This window comes from Schistocerca cancellata, chromosome 4, assembly GCF_023864275.1.
Source record: "Schistocerca cancellata isolate TAMUIC-IGC-003103 chromosome 4, iqSchCanc2.1, whole genome shotgun sequence".
NCBI classification, from domain to species: Eukaryota; Metazoa; Arthropoda; class Insecta; order Orthoptera; family Acrididae; genus Schistocerca; species Schistocerca cancellata.
Window position 1 is genome coordinate 601185028 of NC_064629.1, and position 25289 is coordinate 601210316.

A 25289-nucleotide genomic window follows, 5' to 3' on the forward strand; every position below is an offset into this window, starting at 1 on the left:
AACATTATGCCAGCACTGAATGTGGCTGGTCCTGTAACATAAGGATGAGAAAAGACAGTTTGTGTCAATCAGCAAGCAGTTATGGAGTATTGTGTTGATGTTCTTTATTAAAATGTGTCCCAGAGACAGCATTTGGGGATGAAGGGCAAAGTGTAGCCCAGAAGTTTGGTATTGATCATAGCAATGTTTCAAGTGTGTAGGATGTGTTGAAAACGACAGGCACTACTGCCCAAAGGAGATGAGGTGGTTGAACATGATCAACTACAACAGCAGATCAACAATACATTATGCAGAGGCAAGAATGGACTCATACATCAAACAGTGGGTGCACTTACCACAAAATTTAACAGGTCTTCAAGGCATGCAATCTCACACTTCACAATGGCACAGTGACTGCTTGGGGTTGATCTCTTTGCCTGATGACCAGTGCATTGTGTTCTGTTGACACGTGCTCTTCAGTGGCACCATTTGCAATGATGTCAAGAGCATAGGGACTGGACCTATGTGGAGTGGGGTGATGTCATCTACCCGGATGAGAGCAGATTCAGTCTGAGTAGTGATAGTGGATGTAACTTCATGTGCTAACAAGTTTGAAACACATAATGCACACAGAAATATTGCCAGACAAGAGTGTCTTGGTGGTCTAGGTCTTTTGGTATGGGAGGCATATTTGTGTGCACATACTCTATTAAAGACCATGTCCCATCCTTTGTAATGCCCAGGAGACCATCATAAATCACAGTCACTTCAGTGTAATTATTGTCTTTGAATAAAAGAGTCATTTCTGTTTACCTCATTGGATATTTCTTTCAGTTACCTTCTGTACTGAAGAAGTTCTTTCTACATATGGTCCAAGTTTCATTGAACAATGTTACTTGGCAGTGACACATCATGTGAAAGTTACATTCATCATTAAATGTAGCTCACCAATGTAAATAGTGTAAGAACACTTCTTGAGGATGGTGATAACAAAGGAAAAATCAAAGCTAAAGTGCTGAAATCAATTCTCAGTTGTTTATTCATGAAGTAAAATTAGGGATTACTGCTCTGATCAAATTGCTATGTCCCTATACAAAGATTACCACTGTACAGGATGTTAGGTGTACGTATAGATATTGTGATCATTGGTACCTTAGTATGTACCCATGACAGTGTGTCTGTTGTTTTTTGTCTGTGTTTGAAAGTCTTCCAACAAACACATCACATAATTTACTATCTGAAGTTTTCAGCACAGTCATAACTGCTCTGTGAAGTGGACATTTCCTGTCAGTATAGACTTTTCCTGCCCACATATCCGCATTTCAATGCCCGAAGCAAATACTGATGTAATCTAGTTTATTAAACTGTCCACAGTCATCAATAGAAATATCTACACTTATACCCCTAGCACCCTGTAGATTTCACTACCAAACTTGTGCAAAAATACTGAGATTGCAAAAACCCAACAAGGCATGTTGACCAACCAGAACAATTTTTAAAATACATCTGGATTTTACAAGTGTATTAAATTTGGTCTTAAATGTAATTTATTTCAGTTAGTTTGAGTACAGAATTGTTTGCAGTGGTCAGCAGATGGTACAAGTCACAACAGTCACAGTAGGACTAACCTATTGAACAATGGTTATATATCTCACACCTATATCTGTGGCAAGATTATAGAATGTACTCTGAGTTCAAGTATGATATCCTGATTTGAACATAATTGTCTTCCCAGTAGCAACCATAAGGAATTCTGAAAACAAAAGACATACCAAAATGATCTCCCATTTTCAGCCATGACAACATTAACAACAAAGGGCAGAAATATCTAGATGGTTCACAGTTCGTTAGCTATTCAGTACCACAACACAGGCCATAATTAAAATATGCCATGTGGTTAATGACTCCAGACATTGCTGATAATTTAAAAAAGCATCTGTGTCACCATCAGGATGCATGAACATATTTTTTGGGGGGAAGATGGGGTAAAGTGGCCACTCTAAGTGAAATTGAATTTTCAGGAAACCATGCCTATTAATTGAAGCTTGTAGCATATACATCTCGAGAAATATTGAAGGTAGCACAAATTAGCAACAATTTACAATAATTTGTTAATATACATATTACACAGCTTAACTTTAGTGAGCAGATGACGAATGGAAATATTGTTAAAAGTCGTCTTTCACTGATGCAACATTCAGCATGGTTTAGCCATGAATCCATTGAATGATTTCTAACATATCTAGTCGACCATTCAGTTTGGCTCTTCTGGGCAGTAAACTGTAGATAGTTCTGATGCTGCCTTGAGGCATGGTGTTGATATTTTAAAACTAACTGTTGATACACTGTGTCTGTGTGAAGCTGTGTGTCTGCTTATATCCATGGGAACTATATGCATGATGTTGGGCATAGACATAATGTAGTCCATGTTGTGGGCACCATCTACGGCATTTGACCATGCATGTATTGCACAGCTCTGGAGACTGGCCTTGCTGCATGGTGACCTCTCTGTGTGGCTGTGTACCACATCTTCTGGTGGATATTGCAGTTATACTTTAATGGATTAGTAGAAATATCAGTCACAGCCAAAGACTTTTTATAGATAATGTAGCAGTCTCTGAATAATTTATAACTTCACAAAATTAAATTAATATAAGGTCATATCAAGCAAGTACAATGATTGGCAGCTCATACTAAATGCTCATTCATTCACACGTCATATTCCATAAGGTGTTTTGTGGATATGGAATGACTCAAGTTATATGAGGTCTATTCAGAAAGTATATACTGCTCTCTCCTAAAAATATATGTATCACAAAAAGCTTTTATTGACATTTGTAGTTTGCTACAAACATACTTTTCTGTTGCATGTAACTGCTGTTCACTTCTGAGGACTTTTTTAAACATTGCATTAGCTTCTTCAACCCTTTTGCCACATAGAATTGAACCAGATGGCATTGGCAGATTTGAGTTCCTTGTATTCTTCAGACATCTGCACACCAAGCCATTGTTTCAAGTTTGGGAGGGGTTAAACTGGTTGCAAGATTGAGAATATAGTGTGCGTGACATTGCTGAATCCTATTCTGGCTATGGAAAATGATGTGCGGACACACACACACACACTCACACACACACACACTCACGAGACATAGATAGTGTGATTCAATAAACAGAGTAAATGTTAAACATTAATAAATGTAAAGGAATAAACATATCAGAAATCATTTGGACTATGTAACAGTTATGTATATGTTAAGAGTATTAGGGGAAGGGGAGACAATATAAACAAAAAAAAATCATGCTATGCTATACCTAAATCTAAATTTTGTAACTGTTATAAGTACTACAGAAATGGAAAGTTTCTTATTTAAGTATGAATAATTAAACTAACCACTGATATGCTGTCTTTTTACAATCTGCACAAGATTCTGAAAGATGAGTTGCAATGACAGTCACATTAAAATAAATAAAATAGATGTTGTAATATTCCATCCCATACAAGCATACCATACCGTAATGTATGTCTTTCCAAATATTTTAACCATAAAGCTGGTCATTAATATTTGTATGTGCTTTTTTGATAAAACTTAAAACTATTACTGCACTACATAATTCTAACTGGGAAGAAATAATTAAAAGTACAAAAAGATTTCACTTGACGGCAGCTGTGGCCAAGTGGTTCTAGGCGCTTCAGTCTGGAACCTCGCGATCACTACGGTCACAGGTTTAAATCCTGCCTCAGGCTTGGATGTGTGTGATGTCCTTAGGTTGGTTAGGTTTAAGTAGTTCTAGGTTCTAGGGGACTGATGACCGCAGATGTTAAGTCCCATAGTGCTCAAAGCCATTTGAACCATTTTTTAGATTTCACTTATATTTTCTGGCTTTCTAGGAAATCATCTTGAGCTTATTTCCATAACGTGTTCATAAGGGTTTGTTTGTTATTGTAATGAAGGAAACACTTTTCCTAATTTGATTTCTGTACATTTATTTTCACCCAATCATATTTCCAAATTGAGCATGAAAATTATAACATAAAATCAGTATCTGCAGGAAAGAATGAGTAAACAGCTGAATACATCATAGTGAAGAGTACATTGAACCTAAGAACGTGAATAGCTGAACTAAAGTGCATTTGGCACACTTTTCTCCTATTTTTGACTTAGCTGTTCATGCCACAACTTTCAAGGAAAATAAACCATTTTAATTTCAACAATTTTGTAATTAAAATATAAATTTCAAAAAAAGTATACATTTTTGGAAATTAGTGTCTTACTTTTAGAAAGGAATAGTATTTCTTATTTAAACTAATATAAAATTTATATTCAGAAGTTCTAGAATTAGCAAGTTCTTTTGCAAACACTATTTTTGAAAGAAATATTGTTTGATTGAATCAAGTTATGCTCTTGTTAGTACATAAAAAATGTATCCATTAATCAAAATAACTTTTTTATATATAAACATTACATAATCTATATTTTGTTTCTGTCATAATTTTGTGATTCTTTCTTCCTGAAGTAACATGTTTACAATGAAGTGAATTACATTTGAGACAGTGATGACTAAATTCTGAATAATAATTTTCAATCCGAAATATTTTAAATAAAATTTTTTACAATTTAAGAATTTCGTGTGTGTCTCAATATAAATATAACAGACTGTTTAATAGGTAATTACAGTGTGAAACATATAGATAGACCTTTCTTTTTTATTTTGAAGTACCTCCTCTGTTCCAAAATAAATTATGAGGTGATGAAACCTTATTGTTACCAGCAATTTGAGCCAACAGCTTCATTAAAGGTACTTTACCTACCTCCAGTTGTATTTCAGTGAGGACTAAAATACTGGAGAGTAAATTTGAAGGTGTATTACATAACAAAAGTAAACATTAACTCTGACAGATGTAACCTGCTTGGAAATTTGCTACACTGTTTTTCAACATGATCTACTTGGGCCTGTACTTTATTCAAGTCAGCACTTAACTGTTCACCTAGCTGTTTACTGCCTTCAGCAACTTGATTTATATGGATAGTGAGCTCTCCTTTTACTGTTACAGCGTCATTCTTACATTCTTGTGTCACATAGCAAATTTGTCCTTTCATGCTTTCGTTAACCTGTGGTATCTCATTTCTTACAGAACCGCTTAAGCCCGAAATTCTGTGATCCATTTTCCCCTGAATTTCCTGTTTAAAATTTTTCAGCTTGTTATCAAACTGTTCCGAGTGTTTTATAAACCCCTGACAGATTTCAGAAATAAATCCACTTATTTTGCTATATGTATCAGACCCAGATTCATTTATTTCTGTATTCAGAATACTTATATCTGTACCTAGTCCACTTACTTTACTATTCATTTAATTACCCAGTCCACTTATTTTACTAATCATTCCATTCATAATATTACTAATATCCCCCTCCCCCCTTCTTCTGTCTGCTTCATAATGTTTTGGAAAATGGTTGCAATCAGTGCTAACTTTCTGCTCACCAGCCTCTGATGTTGTCTCTATTTTCACTTCAGTGATGGTAAATAGTACTAATTTAATATTAGGACCAGGTGTCTGTTCCCTACTTATTTCTTGAGCGGCAGTACTTATATTTTTCTTATCAACTTCAAAACCTTAGCCCCTTGTTATTTTTCTCTCAAGATCTGGCGCCAACTTAACATCAGCTTCCATCATGTCTTGCTCATTAATTGACTCATAAGTATCAGATAATGAATTTGGATAACTACTGTCATTAATTTGAGACACATCAAAACTAAAATTTCCTCTTATACTATCTTCTGCAAGTACTGAATCATCACAGTCTACAGCCTCCTTCCTTTCACTTATTACAGGCTTATCACTTTTCTACATGTTGAGAAGTTTCTTTCCACACTCACACACCAAATGAAGCATAACATTACTTAGCTGTTTCTCCATTTTGTCTGTATGGCGAAATGCTACTTCAATGCAATTCAGCTCAATTCAATTCAATTCAATTGCTCATAACACATAATTTTAGATGCATGTGTGTTTTTAACTAAGAATAAAGTTTTTACAATTACAATTTTTTTCATTTACATTATTTCTTATTGCATTTTAATTCATAATAAATTCAAGTCGAGTCCATTTGCCAAAGGCTACCAGCTCCAGTCGAGTTTCTGAGACCCCATAGCACCATCCACAGTTGCCAAATTCTACTGCGGCTGGTCAGCTATGGCTCGCTGCTCCAAGCTGCTCCTGCCAGTGTCCCTGTGTTCACTGACCTCTTCCTGCTGTGTCCTGTCCTGCTGCTAATATTGTTCATGTATCTGCATTGGGTTTAAGTTCCTTCTTCTATTGCTTCACTTCAGAAGTTTATCTATAAATGTGTGGGTCTTTCTAACCCAGGTTTTAGACAACTGCTTTTAAAGTCATTCTATGCTGAACTTTACATTTTCCTGGCCGCAAAATGCACCAAATGCAGTGGGGCATGTTGGTCTCCCACTATCCTTATACATCAATATTTCGTGTATTGCACAACTTTCTCATGCACACATTTATATAGTTTTAATAAAATATCACATTCTTGCTTTATGTATGTCCTTCATTCACTCTCTCAATCTTCAAAACACTCACACAATCAAAACTCAATGAAATAATAATTTTCCAAATTACTTTTAATTATGTCAGTTATCTGTGGTAATGAGACTAAAGAAAATTCCAGAAAATTAGATTATGTGAATCTGTAGTTTCAATAGATACTATAGATGAATAAATAACAGTCTCTAACTCTATTTCACAATATCATCATGGTCATTATGTGTTTTAGGTAAAAACTGATGTCTACAAAGTAGTTAAATTATTGATTTGAAGTTTTAACAATATGGTTGTGTTATCCACAGACTTTGGTACACTAAGTATGAGAAACATTAATTGATATTTAATAGTACTTCTTCAGATTATAGGGAGTATATGTAACGTATTGCATGCAGCACTAAGCAAGTACACGACTCGCTTGGCTTGGTAGCCAGTGTCAACTGTGCCAGCATGAGAACCAAAATCTGCTCTCCTCCCGGCTCCACATAAGCTATTCTTGCAATGCAAGATGACAACTCGTAATAATTTACTACATTATGACATGTGTCCAATTTTCGATTATTATGGAACTGGAGCATGTTGAGGGCTACACACATCCATTAATGAATATGAAGACAAGTACTTACCAAAGCACTGTGTAGGCACTGTGATGGACAGAATATTGGTGGGACAGATGACCGAGCCATCCTACAAGTGATGTGGGGGTCCTCCAACAGATGGGAACACTGTGATGTCACACTGAAGCAACAGCTGCAAATGTACCCAGTGTGCAATCACAGAGTGAGCAGTCTTGAGGCCATGTGCATGTCATGCTTGAATGTTGAGTAATTGAGTAAGTCTATTGTGTCTCTGAATACCAACATTCCAAACACTACCCAATGTACAGGTAAAATCAGGACATGAGGCTGTCCAGTCAGTTGAGGAAAGGGATGACATTATTACAATGTTACAACAGAGTCCCACCACCAGTACATAGTGCATTAGCCATCATCTTGATATTCCACAAATGCAAGTGTAGCATATGTTACAGTCCATGTGCTGCCCATGCAACATCTGTGTCCAGGTGACTCAGTAAGCAGACAACAATTTTGTGAATGGTTGGCTGTACACAGAGATGTCATGCAATACACTTTACATACAGATCAGGCTGCATTTACACACAGTGGTATCATGAACACTCACAATTAACATGCATGACACTAAGGACACAAGATTTCAAGTTAGGTTCTCAGTAAACATGTGGTGTGGTATGGCTGATGACCTGGTGATACGGCCCGTGTTTCAGCCAAATCGCATGACAGCCACAGCATTTCCTGAGAGTAAATCTACCTTCACTTTTGGAAGATGTGGTATTAGAGCAATAGTGGCAAATCTACGTGCAACATGATGGATTAAAGTTTCCCTGAACCAGAAAAGTATCCCAGTATCTGAATAATATGTTTCCTCAATGGTTGATTTGCTGTGGCAGACCCATTAACTGGCCTACCAGATTGCCCAATTTAACCCCATTAGACTCTTCTTTATGGGCTGGTTAAACAGGATTGTGTATGTTACAAAGGTGGATAAATGTAAAGAATTTTGCTTACATCACTGACACTGTTGCCCACATTAAAGCCTGCTGAAATCGTGTTCAACGTGCAACACTTCACACTCTGAAAATCATTGACAAGTGCATTGAGATGTGTGGGGCACTTTTTGAACACCTCTTGTAGGATGGATCGCAACATTATTCTGACTGCCACAATACCAACACAGCATTTCAGTAAATAATATTCACGCTTGTCTTGATACTCATTGGTGGATGTCTTTAGTCTTCAATTCACTTGGGTTCTGTAATAATCGAAAATTGGACACATGTTCATAGGACTTTTTTGGTTTATTTTCACATATAGAATCACCTCACAAAATATGTGACATTCTTTCTGAATCATCCTGTATATTAGACTGATAGGAACTTGCATGGAGGTCTACAGTTTATATTAGACTGATAAGAACTTGCATGGAGGTCTACAGTTTTTGTGCACTACAATTTCTTATGAACTTGAAGGAAATTTTATGGTGTGGTGTAATACCATAAAATGTTTGTTCTTTCATACACTTGGTAGAGTAAACATCAAGGCACATGTAGATATGTGGAAGTATTCAAAAACGACTTGTTTATGAATACTTTGACTGTTATACAAATCTAGTGTTAACAAAAATTATGAGAAAGAATGCTACCTCAACATCAATGGTTATTTTAGTGGGATCTGCACATGGCAAGTTTTTGGTCCAAGTGACAAAATCTGCTGTCTGGGGTGCGAAGGTGAGAGGGCTGCCAGGGGTGCCCATATACAAGATTCATATTCTGTGCAAGTCACAATTAGTAGTAAAAAAGAACATGAGTCAAAGTAGACAAATGAAAGGGGAAAGGGTACAAGGGAAAGAGGGGACAGGGCCACCAAATGATAAGTAACGTGTGTGGAAAAATGGTCTTTAACAAGCCCTGAATGTTTTTCACATTTTATATTAACTTAAAATATTTGAAAGCAGAATATATGTTCCACTGAATTCTGGCTTTGAATTTACCCCTGTATGTTTTGCAAACAAAGCTCTATTTTGAGGTGATACAGTGATTAGTTATAGTTCAGCTTCATCTGTTCTTACAACAATAATATATCTTGTCTGTATTTCAGTGAACACTGACTTCTGATTGTTTTAGTTTGAAAATACTGTAGATGTATTTATTCAACAAATATTCTAATCAGTGCTCAGAAGTTACCATCCCAAAGTACGAAAATTTTGTATTCCTGCAGAGGAAAACAGATTTCATTAACAGAGAGAGAAGGAGATGAATTATAAGCTGTATTTATGTAATGCTATAAAATAGAATGCCTACTCTGAAACATGTAGGGAAAGACCATAAATGAGAAAACAGTATTCTTCTTTGATGTAGTATTTTGTTTTCATTGTTAATTATAATTAGCAGTTCATGAGTATGATCTATAAACACAGCATGTTAAAAAGATTTACCTCCCACTGTTACCATATATCATAATGATACAAGAATCATTCAGTTTCTTTATGAGGCTGTTTCTGTCTATGGAACATGAACTTGAAGCTGAAGTAGATGAATATTGGTAGCTCAAAATTCACTTCTGTGGCTATGGGAATCATCTAAGTACCATATCAATACTGGTCAGCAGCTGGACATGGCGCACTATTCTGGCCAAGTTCAGAGCTGAGTGTGTAATAAACTTGCCTATTGATTTACAACTTGATACTGATGAAATAGGGTTAAGTAATTGTAAAATTCCAGTTCAATTTCATATAATTCATGCTTATTCTAGTTTTTATGGAGAAAACTTACTGTATCAGCTTTAATACCTGTTTCAAACCACAGCTTTACTAAATTTAGATTGTGACATGATTTTCAGGGAACTGACTCAAATAAACATCAGAAGGAATTAGCATATTTAAGTATAACAGACTCAGCAGCACTGTGGGAAGTCATTGTGGCCAATAAATGGAAAATACTTACTTTGGAACTAGCCTCTTGGATTGAAGATAAATGGAAACATGATTTGAAGACAGCACAAATGAAAGATTATGTTCATGTAAGTCCTTGCAAAATGTCTGTGGGTATATTTAACATCATGTATTTAATGAGTGTATACAATTTAAGTATATTGGTACCCATACGTACTACAGAATAGGCACTTTTAAAGTTATTGAAGTTATTTACAGAATTTCTCTGTTTCCCTGTCAGAATTTTAAAGATAGGTATTAATTCAATGTTATTCCTTATGCAGTTATGCGGCTTTCCGTAACATTAATAGCCACGCGGGATGTTGCTAACACCCCAAATAAAAGTGGCTCTAATGACATTGTTATGCAGCATATCACTGATATGAATATGTTTGCTTCACAAATGGCTATTTAGAATGTTATCTCTCGGTATATTATCATTTTATTTAATATTACTTTAGTATTGAATTGGGGTATTTGAAAGATATTCAATAATTCCCATTTTCTTACAATATTTTGATTAATTATTTATTTCTGTTATTCTTCATACTGTATTACAGGTATAAGACATTATACGTATAATTAAACATTTTTTCAGTCAACTCATATAAACATTTTATCAAATCAGTCACTCTCACTGGCTGCAAGAGGTGCATTATTCTAACACTTTTCGCACACATTTCTCATGTACTATACACACATAACTTTCAATCATTGAGCACAGTGCAATTTAACTTTGATATCTTTACTCCAAGGACAAACTGGGCAGTGCCTGTGCTTAAGTATTCTTTGTTCAGAAGGTGGTGCATTGTTGCTGTCTTCAATTCCCACCATTTTAGCAGCTTTCTGTCTAACCAGGTTAGGCAGGGAGTGAGTGGCTGCTCTCTTGCACACTATGGGATTTACTAATGACCTTCCAACATCACATAAATCCTCTCATTGTTATTATTTGCGTATATGATGAAGGCATAAATGCAAGCAATGTCAATCATTCCGAAAGATATGGAAAGTGTCCAATGTCTAGTTTTTCTTGAGGTTGAATAAGTAGCACGCATTTCATCTGTTGTGTCCACACCTGTTTTGGTCTTATTGTAGATTGTTATAATTTCTGGTTTCTTTTCCTTCACAGTGTTAATGTCAGTCGCACCGTCATGATGCAAAGATGAAAGGAGAGTTATGTTTTTGTCCTTCTTTGGCACATATGAAACTATGGTGATATCTTTTGTGAATCCAAAAAGGCTGCTTCTGAGTTCACAACCTCTCATGCAAACAAAGTCTGGAAGGAGCTCCCTCTTATTCTTTCTAAGAGTTCTTACTACTGTAAGTGTGTTTTGAGGAGCTCTTCAGCCAGTGGTACGGAACAAAACCAGCTTTCTAGTGTCACATTGTGTCCTATACTTTCAATAGGCCATACAAGTATATTTACTATCTCCTTAGGCAAGTTTGACAGTACAAAGGGACCCTCTGATTGTTTCCCAATCTAGATTTCCATCCCCAAACTATACCATGTTCTTGCATCACATAAGGTGAAAATTTTCAAATCGTATTTTGCGGGCTTGCTTGGTATATACTGTCGGAAACTGCATTTGCCTCTAAATGCAACCAGTTGTTCATCCACTGCCGTATATTCAGACACAGTATAATTACTGACACAGTTGGACATGAATAATTCAAACACTTCTCTGAATGCAGCTAGGCGATCAAGTTCTCTTCACTGTGGTCTCTCTCGAATATCATCGAATCTCAAACAAAGCAACAAGAAACAAAAGCACCATAAACTCATTGTTGCCTGAAATATTGCTGTTCCAAAACCATTTGTGTCCCATAAGTCTTTCAGATTTTGGTGTCCTACCCTGTAATGCCCAGCCAATATCAACAGATCCAGAAGAGATTTTATTTCTTCCTCATTTGTTGGTTTGGCATTCACGGTCTCCTGTGAAATTTGGTGCAATGTGTTGTATGTAAATATTTGCACATGATGTAATCATTCTAATTATTATGTCATTCATAAATATCAAAAAACAGGCCACAGCAGCTTTCACAGATTTTGCGATAGCTTTCACACCAGGGAGATGAATAGTTCTTACGTTGCAACTAGGACAATTTTTCATCAATTTTGTAACCTTATCCTTTCCAATAAAAAAATCCTGCTTGCTTTTATTATCAGCTGCACTTACTTGTGGTTCCTGTTCCAGGTTGTCTTCATCCTCAATTTCCATGTCACTGTGATGAGAGAGAACTTCACATCTGTCTGTTTCCTCCCCTTCCTCTTCTCCTCCTTCAAAAGTTTTGTCTATGACCTCTTTCAGAAACTCCCACACTCTTTCTTGTTTTATTTCATAATGATCCATAGCTGTTTTATCTGCACAGAGCAACAAAATACAAGCAGCTGCTACGGAACACAACTGTGTGCTTTCTTTCAGTACTGCAACATAAAGACTCGCGCGGGGTGCAGAAAACACCCCAAGCCACATTTTTGTGTGTTTTCTTGGAACTTGCACTTCCATTGTAGATTCTATTGTTACTCAAAGCTTTCATATTATGTCCAAGAAAGGTACCAAAGAACATGACGTTATACTCCTATACATTGTGTAATAATCCATTGACAAGGATGACTGGGGTGTTCTGAACACCCTGTGCGACCACTTAAGAGTTAATTTACTGTGAGAAGAACTAGTAGATTTATGTTATTTTTTTGTGTGTAAAATTTTAACACATACAAATATGTCATAACATTATCAAATGTTCTCAGTGGAACACAGGTCAGATAATTTCAAGAGCCAAGGAAGTGTTATTGTCATGTCTGCAGAATATTCAAGAAGACAATTTATGGTATGGCGTGGCAGTGCAAAGTCTTGCCTAACAAAATGGTTGTTAGTGGGGTACTGTATACAATGGAAGTGGAATGAATGCACATCATATGCCAGCAGTCTCCGTATTGGGAAAATTGACTGCAAACACCTAGAAATTAAGTATAAATAGTCCTCATTCTGTGATACACTTACTCATTTGCACTTCATCCACTGGTCCAGTTGTATCACATGATTTTGAATGCATCTGTACCAGTGTGCTAAGTGCCTACCAACAAGTACTAAGACTCACAAGTTCTGTGGCCTGAGCATCTAAATTTCCCATACTCGTATAACCTCTGTACTGTGTGCCTTAAGGAGGTCATGTGGCAGTGTGGTTTGCTACCTCATAGTAAGATGGCAGTTCTGGATAAAGTGACATCATTCATACCTACATTGTTGTCCAGAAATGAACTGGGTAGTGTCAAGAAAGAATTCTTCACTCTGTTGTGTATTATATGCCTTCTGGCAAATTAAAACTGTGTGCTGGACTAAGACTTAAACCTGTTTCGCATACAGTTCTAACCTGTCAGGAAGTTTGCCTTAGTAGTTACCTGCATTGAGAACTGTTTATACACTGACACAGTCTGAGCTGTTCAACAATGATCACTGACATCTGCATTTTATTTATCATTACAGCTGAATTATGATCCTTCTGAAGTTGAAGAGAATGCATTTTGACATTGACTCCATAAGATGAAAAAGTTGTAAGGAGCTATGATGATTCATGATCATTCAACAGCCATAAAAATCTCAAGTAGAAAAATTAGAATTTAAGATCCAGAACATACAATGTGGGCTGAACATCTTACAGGCATTTCATAAAGATAAACGTTATTTATGTGTGGATGAGTGTTGCCACATATAAAGATGGTACAGAGGTACTGACTCATAATGTGTAACATATGATGAAAAAGGATACCCATGACATACAACTGTATTATCAGAATTCCCATAACCATTACCATAGGCAACCTTAAATCATAATGCTATGGCTCTCCACACAATGATTCCAAGTGAGATGGTGCTGTGGTAAGACAATGGTAATCCCCTAGTGATTACTTACAATTAGCATATTACCCACTGTTTTGAAAGCATTGGAATATATTGTTCATGGCCTAATCGCTGAACACTTGTACAAATTCAACCTATATGACAAATATCAGTCTGGGCTTTGTAAACCCTATAGTGCAAACAGTGCACTAGTTATGGTAAATGATGACCTGAAATATGCCATCGACAATTGTGAGGCAATGACATTAGCACTTCTAGACTTGAGCAATGCTTTAGATACTTTCAGTCTTGACACACTGCTCAGAAACATATGACAGCTAAATTTCTCAGACAGTGCACTGAAGTGATTTGAAAGCTACTTGAAAATCAGACAGCAGTGTTGTGTCTGTGGGAATGAAAAATCATCCTGGGAACATTTTCCGTCAAGAGTATCATGTGGTTCAGTCTCAGGCCCAATTGTGCCTTTCCTATTTGTCAGTGTCATTTCACTGGCTTGGTCCTTCTGTGAAAATAGTTTGTCTACCAACAACCTCCAGTTTTACCCATTTTGCAGGTATAAATGCTGAGGTCTTTCAGATGATGATGATGATCTGTTTTCAGTGATAACGTGGGTGAAAATCCTGGGGCTGGCCATCGACCAGGGATGCACAATTTTAACCTATTTTAATCTTAGTTGTGCATTCTTTGTGGACTCACATTTTAATACACACCTGAAGATGGGACATATGTCTTGAAACTAGGTAGTGCTTTCCTTTTTAGAAATGAATAATTTTTACAACTGTAGCAGATTCCATCATTGATGAGAAGTGAGTAAATTTAGAAATCCACAAACAATTATCTCATATTCAGCTTGACAGTATTTCAGTACTTTATCAGAAAATAGTGAAGAACTTGGATGTAGCATTGTATGAGCATCTGAGCTGTGTAGAGAATACTGTCTCAATGTGCCAGAAGACTACTGTGTACCACTATGTCCTCAAAAAATTTTTAACATGTTTCCACAGGATGTGAACTGTAAAATGATGAAAGCACTCATTCTACCAAACCTCAACTATTGTCATGTAATTCAACATGATATCAGCAGTGCAAATACAAGACAGTTAGAACAAATAATGAATTCTTGTGTTTTATATCTGCAGCATCCACTGATATGTCCGTGTTATTGCTTCATATGCCAAATTAGGGTCATTGTGGTGGCTACTACTTCACCAGCTCCTCATCTCTCAAGTACCCCATTACCTCACAATAGAGATTAAACATCTTTCATGCCATCATAATTGAAATACAATGTACCATTTATCTCATACCCTAGCTGCACCCACTCACGAAACAAAAACATCCACAAACTCCTTTGCTGTACTTCTGACTGCCCCTGGAACAATTTGCCCTGTACTCTGTACAGAATTCAGTGGCCAGATGCATTTAATAAGAAGTTGAAGCATGTCCTTTTGTTACCCTTATAACATGTTCCTCAAAAGTTAATGTATAAGGACAACTTCCCCTCTGTCAAGTAGCAAAGTCAATGCTCTTTTCTTCTCTCAGTTCTGTTCCATTCTCTTCTCCTTTCTCTATGACTAACACCATGTTTATTTCCCTTATATTCTTTAACTGTGCGTTATTATTTTCTTCTTTCCCTCCTTCCTCCAGTTCTTTCTCTCATACCCACTGCTGTTGGCACACATAACTATAATCTCACCTTACAAGGGAACATCCCCATCGCACCCCCCTCAGATTTAGTTATAAGTTGGCACAGTGGATAGGCCTTGGAAAACTGAACACAGATCGATCGAGAAAATAGGAAGAAGTTGTGTGAAACTATGAAACAATAAGCAAAATATACAAACTGGGTCGTCCATGCGTAAGATAGGCAATATTAAGGGCAATGTGAGGTGAGGAGCTACATGGTCCCGTGGTTAGCGTGAACAGCTGCAGAACAAGAGGTCCTTGGTTCAAATCTTCCCTCGACCAAAAATTTTAACTTTTTATTTTCAGTTTATGTGAAAAACTCTTATGTTTTCATCACTTTTTTTGGAGTGATTATTACATCCACAAGAAAACCTAAATCGGGCAAGGTAGAAGAAACTTTTTCACCCATTCGCCAAGTGTACTAGTTAGGTAGGTCGACAACATTCCTGTCATGTGACGCACATGCTGTCACCAGTGTCGTATACAAAATATCAGACGTGTTTTCCTGTGGAGGAATCGGTTGCCCTATGACCTTGCGATCAAATGTTTTTTGTTCCCATTGGAGAGGCACGTCCTTTCGTCAACTAATCACACGGTTTTGCGGTGCGGTCGCAAAACACAGACACTAAATTTATTACAGTGAACAGAGACGTCAATGAACGAACGAACAGATCATAACTTTGCGAAAATAAAGAAAGCAAAATTTTCAGTGGAGGAGGGCAGATTTGAACCAAGGACCTCTCGTTCCGCAGCTGTTCACGCTAACCACGGGACCACGGTGCTCCTCACCTCACATTGCCATTAATATTGCCTATCTTATGCATGGACGACCCAGTTTGTATATTTTGCTTATTTTTTCATAGTTCCACACAACTTCTTCCTGTTTTCTCGATCGATCTGTGTTCAGTTTTTCAAGGCCTATCCATTGTGCCAACTTATAACTAAATCTGAGGGGGGTGCGATGGGGATGTTCCCTTGTTAGTATAATGTCTAAATACCGTACTTATCATGTACAAATAGGAACTCTGTGTGTGTGTGTGTGTGTGTGTGTGTGTGTGTGTTTTCTTTTATCTGTATTACTGTATTCTTTAATTTCTAAATGTAGTATAATATTCTTACTGAAAGACAGAATGGTAAAAGAACTGACCTGCAAAATTCTTGACCAATATCCCTAACTTTTGTTTGCTGCAGAATCCTGGAACATATTTTCATTTTGAATATAATAAACTTTTTTGCAACTGAGAAGCTTATGTGCACAAATCAGCATGGTTTTAGAAAGGATCACTCATGTGAAACTCAGCTTGTGCTTTCCTCACATGGTACACTGAGAAATATGGATAAAGGCAACAGGCAGATTCCATATTTCTAGATTTCCAGAAAGCATTTGACATGGTGCCCCATTGCAGGCTGTTAACAAAGGTATGAGCATAAGGAATTAGTTCACAGATATGTGAGTGGCTCAAAGACTTCTTAAATGATTGAACCCCGTATGTTGTTCTCGATGGTGACTGTTTATCAAGGACAAGGGTATCACCAGGAGTGCTCCAGGGAAGTGTAGTAGGACCACTGTTGTTCACTATATACATAGGTGATTTGGCTGATAGGGTGGATAACAATCTGTGGTTGTTTGCTGATGCCATGGTGTATGGTAAGGTGTCAAAGTTGAGTGACTGTAGGAAGACAAAAGATGACTTAGACAAAATTTCCAGTTGTGATAAATGTCAGCCAGCCCTAAATGTGGAAAGATGTAAGTTAATGCAGATGTGTGGGAAGATCAAACATGTAATGGCCAGATACAGTACTACTAGTGTCCTGCTTGGCACAGTCAAGTCATTTAAATATCTGGGCATAACATTGAAAAGCGATGTGAGATGGAACAAGCTTGTGAAAACTGTGGTAGGGAGGCTTGGCAGAATTTTAGGAAAGAGTGGTTCACCTGTAAAGGAGACCACATATAGGACTCTGGTGTGACCCATTCTTGAATACTGCTTAAGTGTTTGGGATGTGAACCACATCAGATTGAAGGAAGACATCCAAGCAGTTGAGAGGCAGGCTGCTAGATTTGTTACCAATAGGTCTGAACAGCATGTACATGTTATGGAGATGCTTCTGGGAACTCAAATGGAAATCCCTGGAGGGAATTCAACATTCCTTTTGAGAAACACTATTAAGAAAATTTAGAGAATCGTCATTTGAAGCTGTCTGCTGAACGATTCTACTACTTCCAATACACATTGCAAGTAGGGACCACAAAGGTAAGATACAAGGCATTAAGACTCACACAGAGGCATACAGTCATTTTCCCCTTGCTCCCTTTGTGAGTGGAACAAGAATGGAAATGACAAGTAGAAGTACAGGGTACCTTCCACTACACACTGTATGGTGGCTTCCGGAGTATCTGTGTAGATGTAGATGCAGAAACATATGTAATGTAAAATATGTAGAATGCCTGGCTAGATATAACAGAGGGCCTGATGGCCCAAATTTTGCAAGGTTTAACAAATAAAAAAATATATATTTGGGAAAATAGTGGTTCAAATACTTGTCATAGCCTCCAGATTTAGGTTTTCCATGATTTCCCTAAACCATTTAAGGGTAATATCTGGATGATTCCTTTGAAAAAAGAGCAACGCTAGTGCATCTCTCCAAAACATTGCGAGAATGTTTTCTCTCTCCTCAGCACCATCATACTTTAATACAATGGTCCTCTAAGATAGGGTATTTCCAGTATTCATCACAGAAAATGATATATGCCATCAGTCATCAGCAATCCATGCTTTTGAGGTAAAGAACCATTCAAAAGGTGGCCATGTGTTGTGTGTTTTAAAGATCCTGTGCATAAATAAGTTTACTGATAGATTATACACTAATTCAGCAGAACATTATGACCATCAACCTACTATTAATATAAACCTGTCCAGGTAATAGCACATTGTCATCTGGTGCGGAATGACTGCTAGTCAGGCACACACACACACCATGGATGTAGTATCAGCGAGTGTGCTGTCCATGAATAGAATGGGAGAGGCACACAATCTATCTGAGTTTCACTGAGGGCAGATTGTGACAGCCTGGAGGCTTGGAATGAGCATTTCACATACTGCAAGACTTGTTGGGTCTTCAAGGAGTGCTCTGATGGTTGTCTTCATTACATTGTGAAACCAAGGTGCAACCATGTCCAGACATCGATGGGTTGGGCAACCACCACTCATTGCAGATGTTGGAAATCATAGGCTGGGCAGTCTGGTAAAACAGGACAGGCAGCAAACTGTGGTGGAACTAACATCAGACTTTAATTCTGGGCAGAGTAGATGTGTGTCTGAACACACAGTGCACTGAACACCCCTAACAATGGGCCTCCGCAGCCTATGACCCATACATTTGCCACTGTTAACACTATGACATTGACAACTATGACTGAAATGGATATGTAACCATTGAAACTGTATGTTGGCGCAGTGGCAGAATGTTGCATGGTCTGATGAATGCTGATACCCTCTTCAGCATGCCAATGGGAGGGTGCAAATCCATTGTCTTCCAGGGGAATATCTCCTTGACACTGTTACTGCAGGACAGAGACAAGCTGGCAGTGGCTTTCTCTGGGGAATGTTCCTGTGGAAATCCATGGGAGCTCATGTAAGACACCTTGATAGCCAAGAAGTCTTGTTCACTTTTTGCAGACCACACGATGATCATGCTTCCCAACAGCAGTGGCATTTGTCAACAAGATCATGCACTATATCACAGGGTCAGTAGTGTGATGGAGTGGTTCGAGGAACACAGTGGTGAGTTACAGTTGATGTGCTGGTCCCCCAACTTAACAGATCTGAACCTCAACTAACACATCTGGGATGTGATTGAATTTGGCATCAGAGCTCATCACCCCCCCTCCCCAGTATTTGTGGAATGAGATGACTTTTCTGTACAGATGTGATGCCAACTCCCTCCAGTGACCTACCAAACCCTCATTGCCTCCATGCTACAACACGTCACTGCTGTTATCTGTGCCAAAGGTGGACATGCCAGCTATTAGGTAGGTGGTCATAATGTTCTGACTAATCAGTGTACAGTATGCTGATTACTGTTTGTATTTTATCGACAAGCTACTCTAGCACTGAGGCAGTAAAATTATACTGTAAAACATTGTTTGAAATGAGTAGCAAATGATTCTATGTTTGTATTGCTCATAACATGAAATATTACAGGAACAGCCTCTGTCTTAGCTGACTGCACCAGCACATCAGGAAAATGAAACTGAAAACATCTTCATAAATCTAGAGAAAATAAACCTGAAGACTTTGATGAGGTAGACCTCATTTACACAACAAGCAAAGTATAAGCCATTGTTTTGTTTAATGTTGTTGTCATAGTTACATTGATAACATATTTTCTTGGTGTTCTATTGACAAAGGATGAAAAAGTATAAACAAAATTAATTTAAAATCATATATCAAATGTTTTGTTAACAGAAGTATTGTGTCTTACAATAAATTTTCGTGCACTGAGCTGCATTTTGAGTTTGATTGATATGCTGTGTGTGTTCTACAGCGGCACATAATTTATTCCCATATTCATCATGACTTTTTTACATCATCTGAGGGCACAAAAACTGAAATGAACAAAGCATGAAGTATCTGAAATGTTATTTTCAAATACTGAATTTTATGTATCATTTTGAACAGAGAATTAAGTGCCTTTTTTATTCTTTCTGCCTTTTTAATGGTATATATTACAGTTTTCTAAAACTCCCTTTTTAATACAAAACTTATACATCTCAGCCATTAAGTTTATTTCTATTAGCACACTATTAATTACAACACAGTTTATTGTTTCTTAAGTCCATTTCCTCTTGGTAGTAATACACTTATAAACTTGAAGAAAACCTACCACATCCCTTACATGAATGTGCAGCGAATGAAATGTTGTATCAAAATAGGATGCATGACTTGTGTGCCATTTTGAAGGTGAGGAAAATGCACTATAGCACAGACTCGACAAGGTGAAAAAGTTATAAGGAGCTATGATGATTCATGATCATTTAGCAACCATTCAGAACTCAAAGAGACTGAATAGAAGTTAGGCACCAGGGCATACAGATATGTCATAACATTATCAGCTGTCTTCAATATAAGAAAGATCAGATAATTTCAAGAGCCAAGGAAGTATTATTGTCATGTTGGTAGAATACTTAACAAGACAAATTCTGGAATGGTGAGGAACTGCATTGTCTTGCTGAACAAAAAGGTTCTCAGTGGGGTGTTGTATAAGGAGAAATGAATGCACATCACCTACCAGGAGGTCTCTGCATTGTGAAAGTTGACTGCACACACACTAGAAATTCCATGTAAATAGTCCTTATTTTGGAATACCCCTAATTATTTGCACTTTGTCCCACTGGCCCAGTTGCATCATATATTTTCAGTGCATTTGTATCAATGCCGTACATGCCTTGCCAACATGTACTAACACTCACCAGTCCTATGACCTGAGCATCCAAATTTCCCATGCTCATATTAATCTTTGTGCTGTGTGATGTATGGAACTCATGCGGCAGCATGGTTTCCTACCTCACGGTAAGGAGGCAGTTCTGGATAAAGTAACATCTTATTGAAGTGTGTGCTGATATGAAATTCCTGGCAGATTAAAACTGTGTGCTTTTCTGGGGATCTAGCTCACAGCCTGAAACTGCCAGTAAGTTTCATGTGGATAGTTCTGTTATGCACTGAGAACTGTCTGTACACTGACACAATCTGAGCTGTTCCCTGATGATCACTGTCCTCTGCATTTAGTTTATCATTGTGGCTGAATTACAATAGCAGTTTGTCCTCAAATGAGCACTCAAAAAATATCCATAACTTCACAGCCCATGATGAGCTCTGTGACCACACAACTTAGGAAATGGAATGTAAAAATTATCTTCCTCTGCTTGTGTGGTTGTAGATAAATGTATGATCTATTTTGCCTTTACCATCTTTATTGTCTCTCAGATACTCAGTACAAGTTCGCATCACAGCCTTGTGAGAATATTCTAGTCATCATGTGACAACAGTCTTTTTCTCCAAAAGTAAAGTACTTGTCAGTCTGATTAGTATTTTTATGCCAGAATAATGTGCTACCAGAGAATTGTCATGCCAGCAGAAAGCCCTACAGAAGGAAAGTTTTACCAGAGAAAAGTTCTTTCAGAGAAAAGTTCTGCCAGTACTGTATCCTGTCATATTTCCTGTCACTCAGACTGCAGCTCTCGTTTGAAACAAAACATTGAACTCTGAGTAGAGTGCCATAAACACTACAGGAGTGGACATATTAATGTAACCTATGTGCTAAATATGCTTCATATTTAATGTTAGATATTTGTCACTAATATTTCTAAACTGTTTTTAATATATGTGAATTATTTTTGTTTTATGTTTTATCTGTGGCAAACAGTGATAGTATTAGTAGTTGTGTTTTTACTTGGCTAATGCATGTATCTGAGACTCTTCAACAAAAATGTTTATTTTAGGTTGACTTTGAGAAGATGCAGATGACAAAACCTTTCTTTGGAGAACTACGAAGGCGGTATAGTCCAGGAATATGGCTGCAGTTCCGGAAATCTGACCATCAAATGTACATACATTTTAAGATACATAGATTACAGGTATACAGTTTCTGTTGTTTTTTTAAGAAAAAATATTATGAAATAGGCTACATAATTTTATATCAGTAAAATCTTACCCAATATTTCACTATACCTTTGTAGTAACTTTATGTGTTTGCAAAAGTTGTACATATTTTTTCTTATCCTTGCTAAAATAACAAGAAAAGAGAGCTGTTGCCATACTGCTACAACCTTGTAGTCACCTGTTACAAATGATATGGAAGAGATAACAACAAACAATGTTTAAGCTGATTCTTGTAACTTTGATTTTTGGCTTAAAGAATGCCTTCAAAAAAGAGTTGCCATAAACTATGAGATACAGAAACTAAATAGAAATTGCTTCACAACACACATGCTCCACCTACAAAAATGTGGCAAGGAGCTTATTTACAATAGAGTGGCCTTTCTGACATATATGAAAGAAAATCTAAAATCTGAAGTGGGAAACCAATACCAACTTATCAGCAAATGAGTTATGGTACACAAGACAGAACAAAATGTGCAAACAACATTAGACCATTGGGGCAAAATGTCACTAAGGGCAAGTGGAAACTTTCTGACCCCTCTGATAACCAAGGTACGCAGGGCTGCATTAAGTGCAGGCTATATAGGCTACAGCATAGAGATGCACATCACAAAGGGGCCCACACCACAACAGTGTGTGTATTTTAATACACTGGGTCAAGCCCTCTAATGATCATATAAGATGTAAACATGATTATTTTCTGTGGGTTTAATGTAAATGTGATTATTTTCTGTTGGTTTATTTGGCTGAATTTATCAGTGAATATATAATTGAATTAAGTCGGCATTCTCCTCTCAAAACCCATGCTCTCTGATGTCATATTTAATCTGGCCACATGAATGGCATCATCTATATGACTTCTGATAACACTTTAATTTCCTGCACCAGAATATAAATTCATAATAGAGATAGAAGAAAATATGTATAAAGGCACTGCCCAGTAGAAAACAGTCAGTTATCAGGAATGCCTTAAGATGGCAGGAGGAGATGACACCTGGATGAATACCTGACAAAAGTTCAAAATTTTCCTATGCTGGGGAAACAAAACCTCAGACAACAGTTAAAACAATTTTGGCAACTTTAAGTGAGTTAAACTTCCAAAAAGGTGATTTATTCAGTACCTCATTTCATGAAAGCCAGAATCAATAAAATGTTGTGCTTCCTGTTGCCAGATGCAAATTCTTGAGTTCCTGAAGCTGGGGAATACCATTTCAGATAATTTGATTTGTCAACAAGGTATATCAGGAAACATACAAGATGTTTTAGTTTCATATTCATATTCTTAATTTGTCATTGACCACCACATGTAGTGGAATAGCTTTGCACCGAAGACAAGATACAATAGCAATCTCTGTATTAATTAATGTTCACATTACAAGTAAAAATTCTTTATTCTACATTAACCAGTTGTACAGAATGGCAATCATAATCTTCAAAGTCAGTTTCTATACTGAAATGATCCAAACAGTCTCTTAAATTGCTGAATGGATTTTCTATTAACCTGTTGTACAACTTACTTTTAAAATGTTCAAATAACTTTGGGAATGCAGCTGAGTAACACTATTGACCACTGCCAATATTTCAATGCAAAATGCAGTGTGACCACCCTGTAATTCTCAAGTCAAAACTGCAGCAATTGCACTGAGCAAAGGAATTCAAAACATTGGTTTGCAGAGAAATTCCTGGAAGATAAAACACACACACACACACACACACACACACACACACACACACTCACTCACACACACTGTGTAAACACTAGTGCCACCACAACCAAAGATGAGTGACTTAAGAAGTTATTGATAGTAAAAATTACTGAACAGTGGCTGGGGTAACACCAACTCTGTGTGTGTGTGTGTGTGTGTGTGTGTGTGTGTGTGTGTGTGTGTGTGTGTGTGTGTGTTATCTTCTGGGAATTTATCTGCAAACTGAGGTTTTAAATTCCATTGCACAGTGGCTATTTTCTGCAGTTTTGCCTTGAGAATAATGGGGGTGGTCACCTGTCAAAGTATCAGTGGTTGTCAATCATTTTACTTGGCTGCGTCCCTGTAAGTTATTTGAACATTGTATATGCCAGGAGAAACTCATGACTACTTTTAAAATTACTGAGAGGTGTACTGAGTGCAGAATTTGGTAATTTATTAAAAACTTTCGAATAATTCACTTTGTGAGAGTTGCCTGTTTTTGTCAGCCTGTGCCAAGGAATGTCAATAACCTTTTTGTTTCTAGCATCATTACAGTTTATATTCTCTCTGGTATTAAATTATTTTATGTTGGTTTTAGCACATACCAGTGATGCATAGATATAAAGATTTGTAACTGTCATCATTTTTATATTGGTGAATAAAGGTTGGCAATTATTCCTTGGACCAGCCTTTGACATTATTTTAGAACTTCTTTCTGAATCAGTAATATGTCACTGACATGACACGAGTGGCCCCATAGCAACAGATCATAAGTTATGTGTGATTCTAGAAGTCTATAGTAAGGTGTCCTAATATATTTATTACCTACTGGATCAACCAATTTCCACATCTATCTTTTTGCAGACATGGTTGATGTGAGGTTGCCAGTTTTATTTGGAATCAGTATGTATTCTAAGCAATTTTACATATTTTGAGTCTGTAAATTTAGCTACTCCCACCTGCAAATGGTGCTTTTTTGTGCTTTTCGTAATAGTTCATTAGATGAGGACTTGTTTAATATTTATAAATATCTGACATATAGCTTACTGACTCATGTTGTCATAGAAAGATCACACAACCACCAACCACTCCTTTAGAAAATGTAGAAGATTGCTCTCTAATATAAAGATTGGTCTAAGAATGTACCTGTTAGTTATGTCTCAAGCCACAGTAAAGGAGGATCATTTACAGAATTAAAGTTGATCAAAAGCTGGTTTTGAACCACCAAGTTGGTAGACAGGCTAACCATTTTGGTTTCACTCAGTATTGATAGTTATATTTTAAGACAACAAAGGATCATAGTGTATGTAAGTTCAATAGTATAAAGTGTAGGTGCAACCCAGTTAGCCA

The 25289-nt window shown here is 37.0% G+C and overlaps 1 protein-coding gene across 1 annotated transcript in view; it reads left to right on the forward strand.

The window, feature by feature from the left end:
* Positions 1 to 25289, forward strand: part of LOC126183816 (intermembrane lipid transfer protein VPS13A-like) — a 681615-nt gene that overhangs the window by 519864 nt on the left and 136462 nt on the right. Inside the window, exons 51-52 of the mRNA XM_049926066.1 lie at positions 9953 to 10132; positions 22095 to 22229. Coding sequence (XP_049782023.1) covers positions 9953 to 10132; positions 22095 to 22229 — 315 coding nt within the window. The remainder of the gene's footprint in view (positions 1 to 9952; positions 10133 to 22094; positions 22230 to 25289) is intronic.